This window comes from Chrysochloris asiatica, unplaced genomic scaffold, assembly GCF_000296735.1.
Source record: "Chrysochloris asiatica unplaced genomic scaffold, ChrAsi1.0 scaffold00111, whole genome shotgun sequence".
Taxonomy (NCBI): domain Eukaryota; kingdom Metazoa; phylum Chordata; class Mammalia; order Afrosoricida; family Chrysochloridae; genus Chrysochloris; species Chrysochloris asiatica.
In genome coordinates, this window is record NW_006408629.1 from 7441135 (window position 1) to 7454857 (window position 13723).

Here is a 13723-nt window from a genome sequence, read left to right on the forward strand (position 1 = left end):
AGACAGAGACAGAGATTGAGAGAGTGTCCTGGTATAGTGCTGTGGGTTAATGTGCTGGATTGCAAAGTTGGTTTGAACCACAAAGTTGACGGCTCAAGATCAGTAGCCGCTCCTTGGAAACCCTATACAGGGGTCTCTATTCATCAGAACTGACTCGACGTCACTTAACAAACCATATATATATATAAAATCTGTATATGTGTGTGTGTATATATATACACAGACACACACACACACACACAGATTTACATGCTTCACAGGCTCTGTTCCTCTAGGGAACCTAGTAGACCTCTATTATACTTTTGCCCCAGCCCTCTTCACAGCGTAGGCCTTAGTGGCATGTAAGTTGTTGCGGGTAAAAGTTTTAAAATTTGTAAAATAAAAGACAGACTTCAAAGTATTTTGATCAGGAGAAGCAAGTTAGGGCCCATGTGAAGTTCTCTAGTTGATAAGAGCTTCTGTAGACATAGAGTGCAGCACTTGTCTGTTGGTTTGTCATACTATAGTGGCTTGTGTTTTTACTGTGATGGCTGGACAATATGCCACTGGTGTTTCCAATATGAGAAGGCTTACCCATGGTGGAGAGATTTTAGCAGAGTTTTCAGTCTAAGATAGACTAGAAAGAAACAGAAAACCTTCTAAATAGCATCAGAACATTGTCTAATACAGTGCCAGAAGACGATCTCTTCCTGGGGAAGAGTGGGTTGACACTACAGCAAATGAACTCAGACAAAGCAACAATTGTAAGGGTGGTGCAGGATCAGGCAGTGGTTTGTTTGTACCTAGGGTCCTTGTGAGTCAGAAGTGACTTGACGTCATCAACAACAGACATATGCCAGAGCTGTTACTACCTTGAATCTGCTCCTAGTATTAAATACTACGGTTGCCCACCGAGAGGACTATGGAAAGCCGCATGGTTAGAGTGCTTGACTTCCTTGATTATTCAAGAGAATCAACATTGCATCCTTGAATGGCTCATTTGTTATTCTTAAACAAGGCACAAATCGTTCTACTTGATAAGTTTGAAAAAACTTTAAAAAAAAAGGATTTACATGTTTCACTTAAACATTAACATGTTTACTAAAACACTTGTTAAAATAGTTAACAAAACATTAACACATTACCATAAACTTTTAAACATCTGTTAGTACATAAGTCTGTATAGTGGAGTTTAAGTGTTGGACTACTACAGTTCAAACCCACAAGCCCCTTCAAGGGAGAAAGATGAGACTGTTTGCTCGTCTGAAGATTTACAGTGTCAGAAACACTAAGGAGCTGTTCTACTCTGCCCTACAAGGTATAAGGTCACTATGAGTTGGAATCAACTCATTTTGTCTGGGTTTGGTTTGGAGTTTTAGTTAATCCATAAATGTAGATAATACTGATATTAAAAATGTTTCATACTTGTGATTTGGGTGTACAAATAATCATACCAGATATGGTTTTGTGGGTGCTTTAATTAAAATTTGTTTCATGTTTTAGTTGGAGTATTTTATGATTCAAGCCTTAAATCAGAAGACAAGTGAAAAAATGAAGAAAAGAAAAATGAGCAGCTCATTTCATGGAATTAGACCACCTCAGCTTGAACAACCAGGTGCATTTATAAGCCAGGGCCCAGATATCCAATCGCTGTTTGCTTATTTGCTTATTAATGAATTATTTTAACACTTATTTTTCAGTTACAATTTATGATAGATCATTAGTCTTTAGTGATTATTCTGACATTTAACTGTACTCAGGAACTACCTGACATTCTCATTCAGTTTGGGAAGGCAGTACAAGTCTGCTTTTTAAATAAGCTTTCTAGTGGATTCTGATGAAACAGGTGGTTCACAAAACAGGTCTTGGGCCACAATTTGAGAAATACTGTCTTTGAAAACTTGAGCCTTAGATTCTTAAAAATAATGTGGAGTGACTGCTCTAAATTGAAGGTTAACACATAATAAACAACCAGATGTAATATGTACAGTCATGTGCCCTGATTGGATTCTACTTCAATGAAAACATTTGTAAAAGGTATTTTTGGGACAATGAATAATATTTGAGTTGTTGTTGTTCAGTGCCATTGAGTCAGTTCTGACTCATCGTGACCCATATAGGGTTTTCCAAGAGCACTTGGTAGGTTTGAACTGCTAACCTTGTGGTTCAAACCAACTTTGCAGTCCAGCGCATTAACCTACAGTGCCACCCCAAGACTCCAATTATGTTAGTAGTGATTGGAAATTAGATGATATTGTGAAATGGTTGTTAATTTTGTTATGTCTGATAATGGTATTATGATTAACTAGGAGAAAGTCCTCAGTCTTAGGAGATTAATGTGAAGTTATTAAAGCTAAAGTGTTCTGTTATGAAAGCTAAAGTAATCTGATAACTGCAATTTACTTTTAAATGGTGCAGTAATGTGTATGTGTCTGCCTGTCTAGCAATAAGACAAAAGTGGCAAGTTGTTAATAATTGCACAGTCTAAGTGGAGAGTATATATATATTCATTGTATCATATTTTCAAGTTTTTGAATGTTTGGAAATTTTTTGTAATAGAAAGTTAAAGGAAAAATAAAGTTAAAAATAAAAAGACATCAGCTATTATCCTAAGAAACAAATTATATTTCATCTTAGAACTGTTTGTACAACTCTGTGACAGGAATAATCATCTGGATCAATTAACTATTGCTATTGTACTGGTGTGGCACTATTGGACTGCTAACCACTAGGTCAGCAGTTCAAACCAGCCAGTTGCTCCTCAGAAACCCTATACAGGGTCACTATGAGTCAGAACCAACTAGATGGCACTTAACAAGAAGAAGAATTATTTGAAAAAGTAGTTCCTTAATACATTTTTATTGACTGAATAAACACTAGTTTAAAAACCAGGCAAATATAAATTAGGATGGACAGTCAACTCTAGGTTTAAAAAACAAATGTAGATAAATAGACCATGAAGAGTTCAGAGTGAAAAGGGAGACTTGGTCTGTTGTGTAGCCAAGAGTGGAGTCTCAAATACTTTGTGGATTAGAATATGGGTTAAGAATAGCCACAGTTAAGTAGTGTACTAGTAGAGAGCTAGTTTGTTTTTAATTAAGAAGAGAAGACAGCAATTTCTAAGAGAGAGCAAAGCAGTGAAATGCCATTTATCTCTATAAGAAATTTCTCTTGTGGGTCTTCATCCAGGATACTAAGTACTAAAAGTCGATCTAGGTCCTTCATAAGTGTCCTTCACAATGTTCACAAGGTGGTTTTCTGTATACCATTCTATAAACAGAACTGGGTTAACATTCTGCAAAATCTTAGATAAATGAGTTGGTTCAGGGGGACCATATTATTTTGCTAGGAAGAAAAAAATTTACTAATATACAAATTAAAATGAAATGGGAATAATGGTTTCAAACAGTCAAGGTAAAACCCTGAGTGTTGACTTTGAGAAGTTGCAGAATTGTAACAGCTTAGCCCTCCATCTCCTCATCCAGATCCAAGAGGAGGAGGACTGTTGTTGCACTGCAAGGAGCTGATGCAGTCATTGGTTTGGATTTTTTTAACCAGGTGAAAGTAAAAATTGATGACTGCTTAAGTTCAGTATTTGGGGAATATTTAATTTTAAAAACAAAAAAACCCAAACCCATTGCTATTGAGTTGCTTCTGACTCGTAGTGACCCTGTTGTTGCCTTCGAGTAGAATCCGACTCATAGTGACCCTGTATATGGTTTCCAAGGAGCAGCTGGTGAGCTTGAACTGCCAACCTTGCAGTTCAAATGGCTTTGCAGTCTGGCGCATTAACCTACAGCGCCACACCAGGACTCCATAGTGACCCTGTAGGGCAGAATAAAACTGCCCTCAGAGGGATTCCTGGCGTAACGCTGTGGGTTAATACGCTGAACTGCCAAGTAGGTTTGAACCGCAAGTTTGGCTGTTCATGCTCACCAGCCGCTCCTCGGAAACATGATACAGGGTCACTATGGTCGAAACTGAGTCTATGGAACATAGCAACAACAAAGGATTCCAAGGTTGTATTTTTTACGGAAGCTGATTGACATATCTTTTTCTCTCTGAGTACCCTGGTGGGTTCAAAGCAAGGACCTTTGAATTAGTAGCTTAGTGCTTAACTACTTTGCCACCATGGCTCCTTTTATTTATTTAAAAAACCCCAAACCCACTGTCCTTAAGTTGATTCTGACTCATGTCAATCCTACAGGAGACAGTAGAACTGCTTCATAGGGTTTTAGAGGCTGTACATCTCAAAGCAAGACAGGTGGATTCAAACCATTAACTCTGCAGTCAGCAGCTCAACACTTTACCCACTATGCCACCAAGGCTCTTCTTATTTTCCAAAACACCCCAATAAAACCCAGTGTCATCCAATTGATTTTGACTCATAGCAGCCCTGGCTAGGGTTTCTGAGAATCTAAATCTTCACCAGGGCAGACAGCCTCATCTTTCTCCCTTGGGTCAGCTGGTGGGTTGAACACCCCCATAAGTCATTAGAACTGTTATTTTTTTGCCTTTACATCATTTATAGGTTTTTCAAATATAAACATGGTATTCAAGTGTGTGCCTGTTTTGTGAAATTCTATAGTACTTGAATAATTAGTTTATAAATGTTGGTAACTAGGCTAAGTTGTACAAAGTTGTTTTTATAGGTCAGAAATCGGCAAGTTTATATGGTTCTACCTAATGATATTATTAACAAACAACTTATTGTTTTTTGCTTATTTTTTTTTAACCTAATGAAAGCCTGAAATTATTAGATCTATAGACCTAATGAGAAGTTTGTTATTTTTATTTTCGTTTTTAAAACAGAAAAAATGCCTATCTTAAAGGCTGAAGCATCACATTATAACTCTGATTTAAATAACCTGCTCTTCTGCTGCCAGTGTGTGGATGTGGTATTTTACAACCCAGATATAAGGGACGTTGTAGAGGCCCACAAGATCGTTCTCTGTGCTGTCAGCCATGTTTTCATGCTGCTTTTCAATGTGAAGAGTCCTACCGACATCCAGGATGCCAGTATCATCAGGACTGCCCAGGACCTCTTTGCTATCAACAGAGACCCTGCATTTCCAGGTGCTGGCCAGGAGTCTCCAGGCAACCCGCCTTTACGAGTCATTGTTAAGGACGTGCTCTTCTGCTCTTGTTTATCAGACATTCTGCGCTTCATTTATTCAGGTATTTCTTCAAAGGGTCATGGTTATTTAACACTCTCTTATGCTTTATAAATGAAGTATGCCTGTGATCCTCAAGAGTATTAGTTTTACAATATGTCTCCTTTCCACTATCCAAAATGAAAATTACATGAGATATTTGCTTTATATATAAAAATTGGTCCAAGCTTTCTGTCTTCTTAGCAAGCTTATTTGCCTTATTGTTATATTCTAGTTGTAAAAACAATAATCAGTCTAGTTTCCTGCTGATCTGGAACATTAGTAGTTTGTTTATTTATTTTTTTAAAGTAGCCAAAATATGAAAACACAAGGACCTATTGTCTAGTTTGACTTTAAAGAAATAAAAATTTTCCAAAAGTATATTCAAGTTTCTGCATCTTAAAATCTAGCTATTTACTCTTCTGTTTCATTCTTGGATTTTGAAGCAAATCTAGGAAAGAAATTTAACAAGCTCTTTGCACTTAGATTGTTGTTAAGTGCCATTGAGTTGGTTCCAACTCATAGATAGAGGGTTTTCGAGGAGTGACTGGTGAATTTAAACCTCTGATCTTTCGGTTCAAACCAACCTTGCGGTCCAATGCATTATTCTGCAGTGCCACACCAGTGTCTAAATTTAGTCAATCTGAGATCTGATTAACTTTGATTGTGATTCTCTTCCCCTACCCCTTTCTTTCTGTGCCTTGTTTTTTTTAATTCAATTTATCAATTATTTTTGTTCTTTTAACAACTCAGTAGCAATGCTAATCCAAAGAATAGGAGTATTGTCTGAGTCTTTTTAGAAAATGTAAGTGTCTCATAAAGCATGGCAAAGAATGAATGAAAATGATATTAAAAGTAAGCATCTAAATATAAATTTTCCAAGGACTTCTTTCATTTTTCACTTGGACTCATATACTCAGGGACTATTAAGTTAAGACCATTCCCACTCTGGAATGTTTCTGAGGAAATGTTTTTAAACTGTTTTCAGACTTCAAAGTTTAAATTGGGAACATATGAGAAGCTTTCAAAGCATGCAGATTTAAGAAAGCAAATTTCATATTAGTAAGAACATTTTGGTATAGCCTTTGGTTGAAATGATTGATATTAAAAATTAGATTTCACTTAGTTTGTGGTTATATAATTTTATAAGTGAAAATAAAATTATTGTTTTGAAAAGTATAATTGCATGCATACTTATATGGATTTAAAAATATGTTGGAATATAACATAATGGTAGCTCTTAACTCCCTTCAATAAATACTGGCTTGGAAAAGACATAAATAACCACTTGTACCGTGCACATACAGCACAATGCCTTCATCAAGGCGGCTTCTTTGTAAGTCTCAATTGAATTAATGAGTAAGCTCAAGTGGCTGTGGATCACCATATGACTATGGCAGATGAGTTAAGGACTTTATTAGTGCTATAGATTTTTATGTTTAAACTATGAATCTCACAGTTCAGAGTTTAAGACTAATTTTGACAAACCAAAATGTTTAAATGTTAAAAAATAATGTGTTTAAGGAATCAAAAAAAGTGTTAAGCTTTTGTTTTCAATAATTTTATTTTGAAATTGTATGAATTATTCAGCAAGTTTCCCCATAATATCCACTGAATACTTTTAAAAACACATGGACACACTGAGGTAAGTTATAACCTGCTGAATTCTGTAGCAGTAAAATATCACAGGCATTTCCAGTGACCGAGCCTGCTTCATTTTCTTCTAAGGAATGATTTTATTTAAATTGAAATATTAATGTCTGTAAATTGAAATGAAATAAACAGAAAAAAGAAAACTAATAAAAAGAAAAGTCCTCATACCCTAGACCTCCAATTCCCTTGTACCCTGTACAAGTCAGTTACCCATTATGCTTCTTATGTATTCACTCTAACAATATTTGAAAGAGATAAATATACACCTATACCTCATATCAACAATCTCATTACCCAACATTTCATATTGTGACAATAATTCACAAACAATCTACTGGCTGATTACTTTGTGCATTAACAACAGCTATCTGGCAGAAAGGAATGCTGAGGTGTGAGGCGAGAGTAATGTAGAAGTGATGGGTCAGCCTGACTGGGCCATGATTCTCTGTGGTTTGGCAGTTATGTCATGATGAAATTTGAGAAGTATGTAACAATGTAGTTATGGTCCATTTTGTGATCTAATGTGGTCCTCCTCCGTCTTTGAATAATACTGATTTTTGCATAAGGACTGAGTCTTTGGAACCTAACCATATCAGTAAGTGAGGAGTTGGGTGTACTGGGGAAAGTTGAGTAAATAATAATGCAGTTCTTGTTAACTGCTGTTACCTGTGGCTGGAGCATAAAGTAGGAAGTGATGACTGGCAGGAGATGAGGCAGGTATGGTTTGGGGGAGTTATTCTACCATCCTTAGCATTTTTAACATCATTGTATTTGGCTATAGAAAGCTCATCTCTAATCCCTGGTATAAAGCAGGCAAGACAGGAGTTTGGTTAGGAGTCCATATTCATACATTGGAGGTTAGAATTGTGATTTGCCCCTCATCATGCTTCTCAGTCTTAAAGTAAGTACAAATCATCTGCTGTTGTTAAATGCCATTGAGTCAGTTCCTACCCATAAAGACCCTGTTTAGGGTTTCTGAGGAGCAGCTGGTGAGCTTGAACCTCTGACCTTGTGGTTCAAGCTGACTTTGCAGTCCAGTACATTAACCCACAGCACCATACCAGAACGCCTCACAAATCACCTGAGGATCTTGATAATATGCACAAGTGAATTGAACAGGCCTGGGGTGGGGCTGTGTTTCTAATTGCCTGCCAGGGGATGCTTTCCTCTGGAGGACAAGAGGCAGCTAGAATATTTGCTCTTGGAATTCAGCCTTGAGGCCTAAGAGAAGAATTCAGTTTTAGGGCAGAAGGTCAAATTGGGGTCAGCAGCTAGGCTGACTGATGAATTGTTCAGAACATGGGGAAAGTAAATGTTTACTGGTTGGATAGAAGCTAAGTGAGCCTAGGAACAGGGAGGGATTGGAGGCAGAGCAGCATGATGGCGTGAAGAGCTTAATGAACCAGGTCAGACCACAGGTCTCTTAATCTGACACTGAGCCCTTTTAAATCTACTCTGTATATCATGGCTCAGGTAGGAGATGGTGTCAGGTATGAGCAGGAGCTGAGGTAATTGACCGCAGCTTCAGGGAGACCCTGATACCAGTTGAGGAGAAGGGAAAACAACTGGTTCTGCAGGGCACCTGTTGATTATTCTTTAATTACTTACAGATTATAACCCTTGACTCAACAACATTTATGTATGTTATGTTATGCTTTAAGAAAGGAGCGCTGGTAGCATAGTGGTTACAAATTGGGCTGCTAACCTCAGGGTCATCAGTTCGAAACTAGCAGCTGTTCCTCAGGAGAAAGATGAGGCTTTCTGCTCTCGTAAAGATTTACAGCCTCGGAAACCCTGTACAGGGTCGCTATGAGTCGGAACTGACTCCGCGGCACATAACAACAACATACTTTGAAAGGCATTGAAACTGTGTTTATTTAGGAAAAATATTTTTGGAAAAATTGGAGAGAAAAAAGAATAGTCAAGATTCCCACTATCAGAAGAACATGTCTAAGCATTAATTGTTTTATCTTCTAGTGTGTTTTTCTGTGACTGAATTGCTGTGTTTTTTGTTGTTGTTGTTGTTGTTGTTGATTTTTTTTTAATGTTGTTAAAGTGCTGTTGAGTTGGTTCTGACTCAAAGTGACCCTATATAGGATTTCTGAGGAGCAGGTGGTGGGTTTGAAATGCCAACCTTGTGGTTCGCAGTTAGTGATGATCACACTGCACCACACCAGGAATTCTTTTTAAATCCAGTTTTTAGCAAATGAAATTTAAATGTTGAACCTACATTTTTAAGAGACACATCAAATAAAGGTGCCAGAGCTATTCTTTTTGCTGAACATTAAAAAAAAAATTAAACAGAGCACAACTTTTAAGACATGGTTATGCAACAGTTTCTTTACAGAGGGACTGACCTACCCACGGGTTATGCTAGGGGGCTGTTGAAGACAGGAGTCTTTTGTTTGCACTCAGCAAGTTAGACTGGTACTATAGACATAAAACTCTATGATTTGTGCAGGAACATTTACTCTGAGAAAGCATTAGCTGAAACACCATATTAAGTCTCCTGCCTTTTAACCAATGAATGTATTAATCATTAAAAAAAAACTTAGTTTTCCATCTTGAGAAATTTGAAAGTGTATATATATACATTACACTTCAAAGGACATTTGGTGCTACATTTAGGAAGAGACTTTACTAGTCTGGCTGACACTTTCCCATATATAAGGCTCTAGTTTATTTTTCCATTCCAGTTTTCAAGGAAATAGGTATGGTAGCGGTATGCCTGTTTGGAATATATTACTATTCTGCTGGATAAGTACTAACACTCCATAATATGTAAGTAATTACTGAAAACCTAAAGGAGAAGAAGACATCTAAAAAGCAAGGCCAGCACAGAGTACTGTAAATGGTTTACAAATATAACGTTCTTAAAATGCCTGATGCAGATGTTAGGCTTGCAAATAATTGAGTCACATGGTCCCAAATGCTTAGGAATTTAAATATTTGTAGGAGCCTCAATAATTATCTTTGAAGTTTTTTTCTGCCCCAGTGGACCTTAAATATTTTATTGTGAATTGAATGTAGGTTTACAGAGCAGGTGATCTGTTTTACATTGGACAAGTCATATACATTGAATGGTCGTGAGTCAGAATTAACTCAACCACAGATCAATGACCCTTGGGATTTTTTTCTCTCACTGGTTGAGTTGCTTCTGACTCATGACTACTTAAAGTGTTACACAGTAGAACTGCTTCATCAGGTTTTCATTTCTGTAATTTTTATGGAAACATACCGTAAGGCCTTTCTTCCACAGTTAAATTGATAGGCTTGAACTGTCAACCTTTAGGTTAGTAGTCCATTGCAAACTGTTTGTGCCACCCAGGGACTTCCTGGGGATTTACATACAGTTGTATAAAGAGACTGTGATGAAGTTCGGGTGTTGGGGAGGGCAGTACATAAGAAGGGAGAGGGCGATGGAAGTACATGGTAGATAGGGGAACAGGAGGCAGGTTTGCATGGGCTAAATGGAATAGAGGTAAATAGTGATGTATGCTCAACCTTGGAACAAGAGGGCTCTGAGATACAGGGATCAAGGCATAGGCAGACAGGGTAAAAGAGGGTAAGTAATGTGAAGATACTTGAATGTCTTATGAATATTGGTTTCCTTTGCATACTACTGTAAAATAGACACTTCAGTGGGACAGAAAGGAATATTGGGAAACATGATTCAAGAAAGCTTGTAAGCCCATCTTCAGCTTATAACTGATTAGAATACCTAAAAGGAGTTCAGAATTTGTCCAGTGAAATAGACTTCAGAATTTGTCCAGTGAAATAGACTTCCTGTGGAGACTTTGTAGTCTATAGAACCTTAGGTGGAATCCTGAGCCCCATCCAGAACCCTCTGAGGTGGGACATTCCTGCTTAAATGGACAAGCAGACCAGCCTGGAATACCTAGAGGAATAGAAGATACTTCATTTTTTTGTGTGTTTTGTTTTTTAATTTAAGGTTTTTATTGTGGATTGAGTGAAAGTTTACAGGGCACATCATCAGTTTCGCATTCAACAATTCATATAACTTGTTTCATTACATTGATTATAATCCCCTCCATATACCATCAGTTAAAAGTATTTCTCTTTATCCACTTTAGCTTTTTTTAAAAAACACACAAACAAAAAACCCCACTCAGGCATATATAATAAATTATATCTCCAAAGGGCACATTCTGCAAGTCTGCCTTCTGGCCACCAGTTCTTAGTCCTTCTCTTCTTAGTTGAAGAATCTAGAGTCCTCAGCCGCTTCCCCTCTCCATGCACCCATCTCTGCCTCCATCTCTGGCGCTGCTGCTTCTCTGGATAAGGTCCCACATTCTATTTGTGTGAGAAGATACTTCTTGAAAGAAAGACCAGCAAGAAAAATCCAAAGCAAAAATGGCAGTCTGATTGGCTACTACAAAGAACAAGCAAGTTGTTCACTGGGGAGCATCAAGGAAAGCAGTCAAGTCCCTTTAGGACAAATCTCCCTTCAAGACTGAAACTCAAAAGGGAACACATGAGCAGGTATGTAAGCTTGCTGGTGACCATGTTGGTCTCCTGGTGAGTAGAAGACAGGGAAAGGCTGCAATGAAGATATGGACTGAGTTCTACCATGTTCCACAGGCTCCTCTCAACCTGGAGATGAGAGAGAGGAAGAGGGGTTAGTTGATTCAAAGTGTGGTGAGACCTGTGGAATCCTCAGCCTGTGGACAAGGACACAGCCACAGAGGGCTGGAGCTGAGAGCAAAGTGCCCAGCTGATGTGAAATGAGGGGAGATGCACAAGACTTCGATGGCTTGATGATCAGAACTCGACTAGAGGAAGATAAAAGAAACAAGTGTAAATTGCTACAATTTGATGAACTTGACTTGTGCTTAGGATGTAGTAGCTCAAAACATCAACTGAGGGAAGGAATCTTCACATCCCAAATCAATCCTATCCCCTCTGTATACAGGGTTGACAGGGACAGGCAATGTATACATTGGCTACCTCAAATGGGAGGGAGTATAAAGGCATGAAGTGACTGACTTACAAGTTTTCAAGAGGGAGTTTAGTTTCAGTATGTGTGAGGGAAGGTAGAATCCCCTCTGAATAGTTTTCATCTTGTCTAGATGGATCTGGTGAAAGGAGATGGGGATAAGATTCTTATGATTCAATAATGAGTAATTGTTATCATGACTAATTGTGACTGTCACAACTGTAAAGGTAGAAGTTTTGTAACAAAAAGAGGGGAGTAGTTAATCTTTCAGTTAGTCCAGGAACAGAGAACCCTAGGACCATTGAGGGAGAGGAGCATGAGTAGAATGTGGGACCCTAGCCAGAGAAGCAGTAACATCAGAGATGGAGGCAGAGATGAGAGCATGGAGAGAGGGAGCTGCTGAGGACTCTAGACTCATAGAAATAGAAAGTCTGTGTGCTGGCAGTCAGGTGCTGGTGGCCAGGGGGAGGGCTTGCAGAATGTGTCCTTCGGTTGTTTAAATGATTAAATATTCCTGAGTGTTTTTGTGTACATCCCCCCCAAAAAAAACCCAAAGAGAATAGAAGCAAATACTATTGAATAATGTTGCACAGAGGAGATTGTAATCATTGCAATGAAATGATGAGTGTAAAACTAATTGTCCCCCATGTAAACTAATCACTCAATTCACATTAAAAACTTAAAAAAAAAAAAGAGGCTATGAAGAAACTCCATTATTATCAGTCAGAACCAGACCAGAAGCCGACTGTAGAACAGACCATAAATTGTTCATAGGCAAATTCAAGTTGAAGCTATAGAAAATTAAGACAAGTCTGGAGTCCAGGTGTGGCGCTGTGGGTTAATGCGCCAGACTGCAAAGCCATCTGAACTGCAAGGTTGGCGGTTCAAGCTCACCAGCCATTCCTCGGAAACCTTATACAGGGTCACTGTGGATCGGAACCGACTCGACGGCACTTAACAACAACAATGCAATACTGAGTATATCCCACCTGAATTTAGAGCCCATCTCAAGAAAAGATTGGACGCATTGAACACCAAGGACTGAAAACCAGATGAGTAGTGAGGTGACATCAAAGACATCATACATGGACAAAAGGTTATGAAAAAGACAGGAAAGGAAGAAAAGACCAGAACATATGTCAGAAGAGACTCTGAAATTTACTTCTGAATGTAGAGCAGCTAAAGTGAAGGAAGAAATTATAAAGTAAAAGAGCTGAACAGAACATTTCAAAGGGTGATTTGAAAAAACAAAGTACTATAATCACGTCAGCAGTTCAAACACACCAGCTGCTCCTCAGAAACTATACAGGCTTGCTATGAGTTGGAACCAACTCAGTGGCACTTAACAACAATAAAATCATGAATTGTACAAAAACCTGGAGTTAAATACCAAAAGGGAAAAACACACTTGGCATTTCTCAAGCTGAAAGAACTGAGGGAGAAAAGTCAAGCCTACAGTCGAAATACTGAATGATTCTGTGGGCAAAATATTGAGCAATGCAGGAAGCATTAAAAGAAGATGGAAAGAATACAGAGTCACTATATCAAAATGAACTAATCAATATTCAGCCATCTCAGGAGGTAGGTTTTTTTTTATCAAGAAATGATGGTAATGAAGGGTGATGGTAATGAAGTCCAAGCTGCACTGAAGGCACTGACATAAAAACAAAACCCTAGAAATTGCTGGAATACAAATTGAAATCTTTCAACAAACTGTTGCCATGCTGGAGACACTCAATTGCCTATGCCCAGAAATTTGGAAGATGGCTACCTGGCCAACCAGTCAGAAGAGATCCATATTTGTGCCCATGCCAAAGAAAGGTGGCACAACAGAATGCAAAAATTATCAAGCAATATCATTACTATCACATGCAAGTAAAATTTTGCTGAAGATCGTTAAAAAATGATTGCAACGGAGAACAAACAAGATGGCGGATTGGGTGGACGTGTAGTAAAGAGCTCCACCAACAGCAACGCAGAA

General features: G+C 38.2%; 1 protein-coding gene across 1 annotated transcript in view; it reads left to right on the forward strand.

The window, feature by feature from the left end:
- RHOBTB3 (Rho-related BTB domain containing 3) overlaps positions 1-13723 on the forward strand; it is an 86139-nt gene that overhangs the window by 24320 nt on the left and 48096 nt on the right. The window contains exons 5-6 of the mRNA XM_006867884.1: positions 1483-1594; positions 4792-5157. Of these exons, the coding sequence (XP_006867946.1) occupies positions 1483-1594; positions 4792-5157 (478 nt within the window). The remainder of the gene's footprint in view (positions 1-1482; positions 1595-4791; positions 5158-13723) is intronic.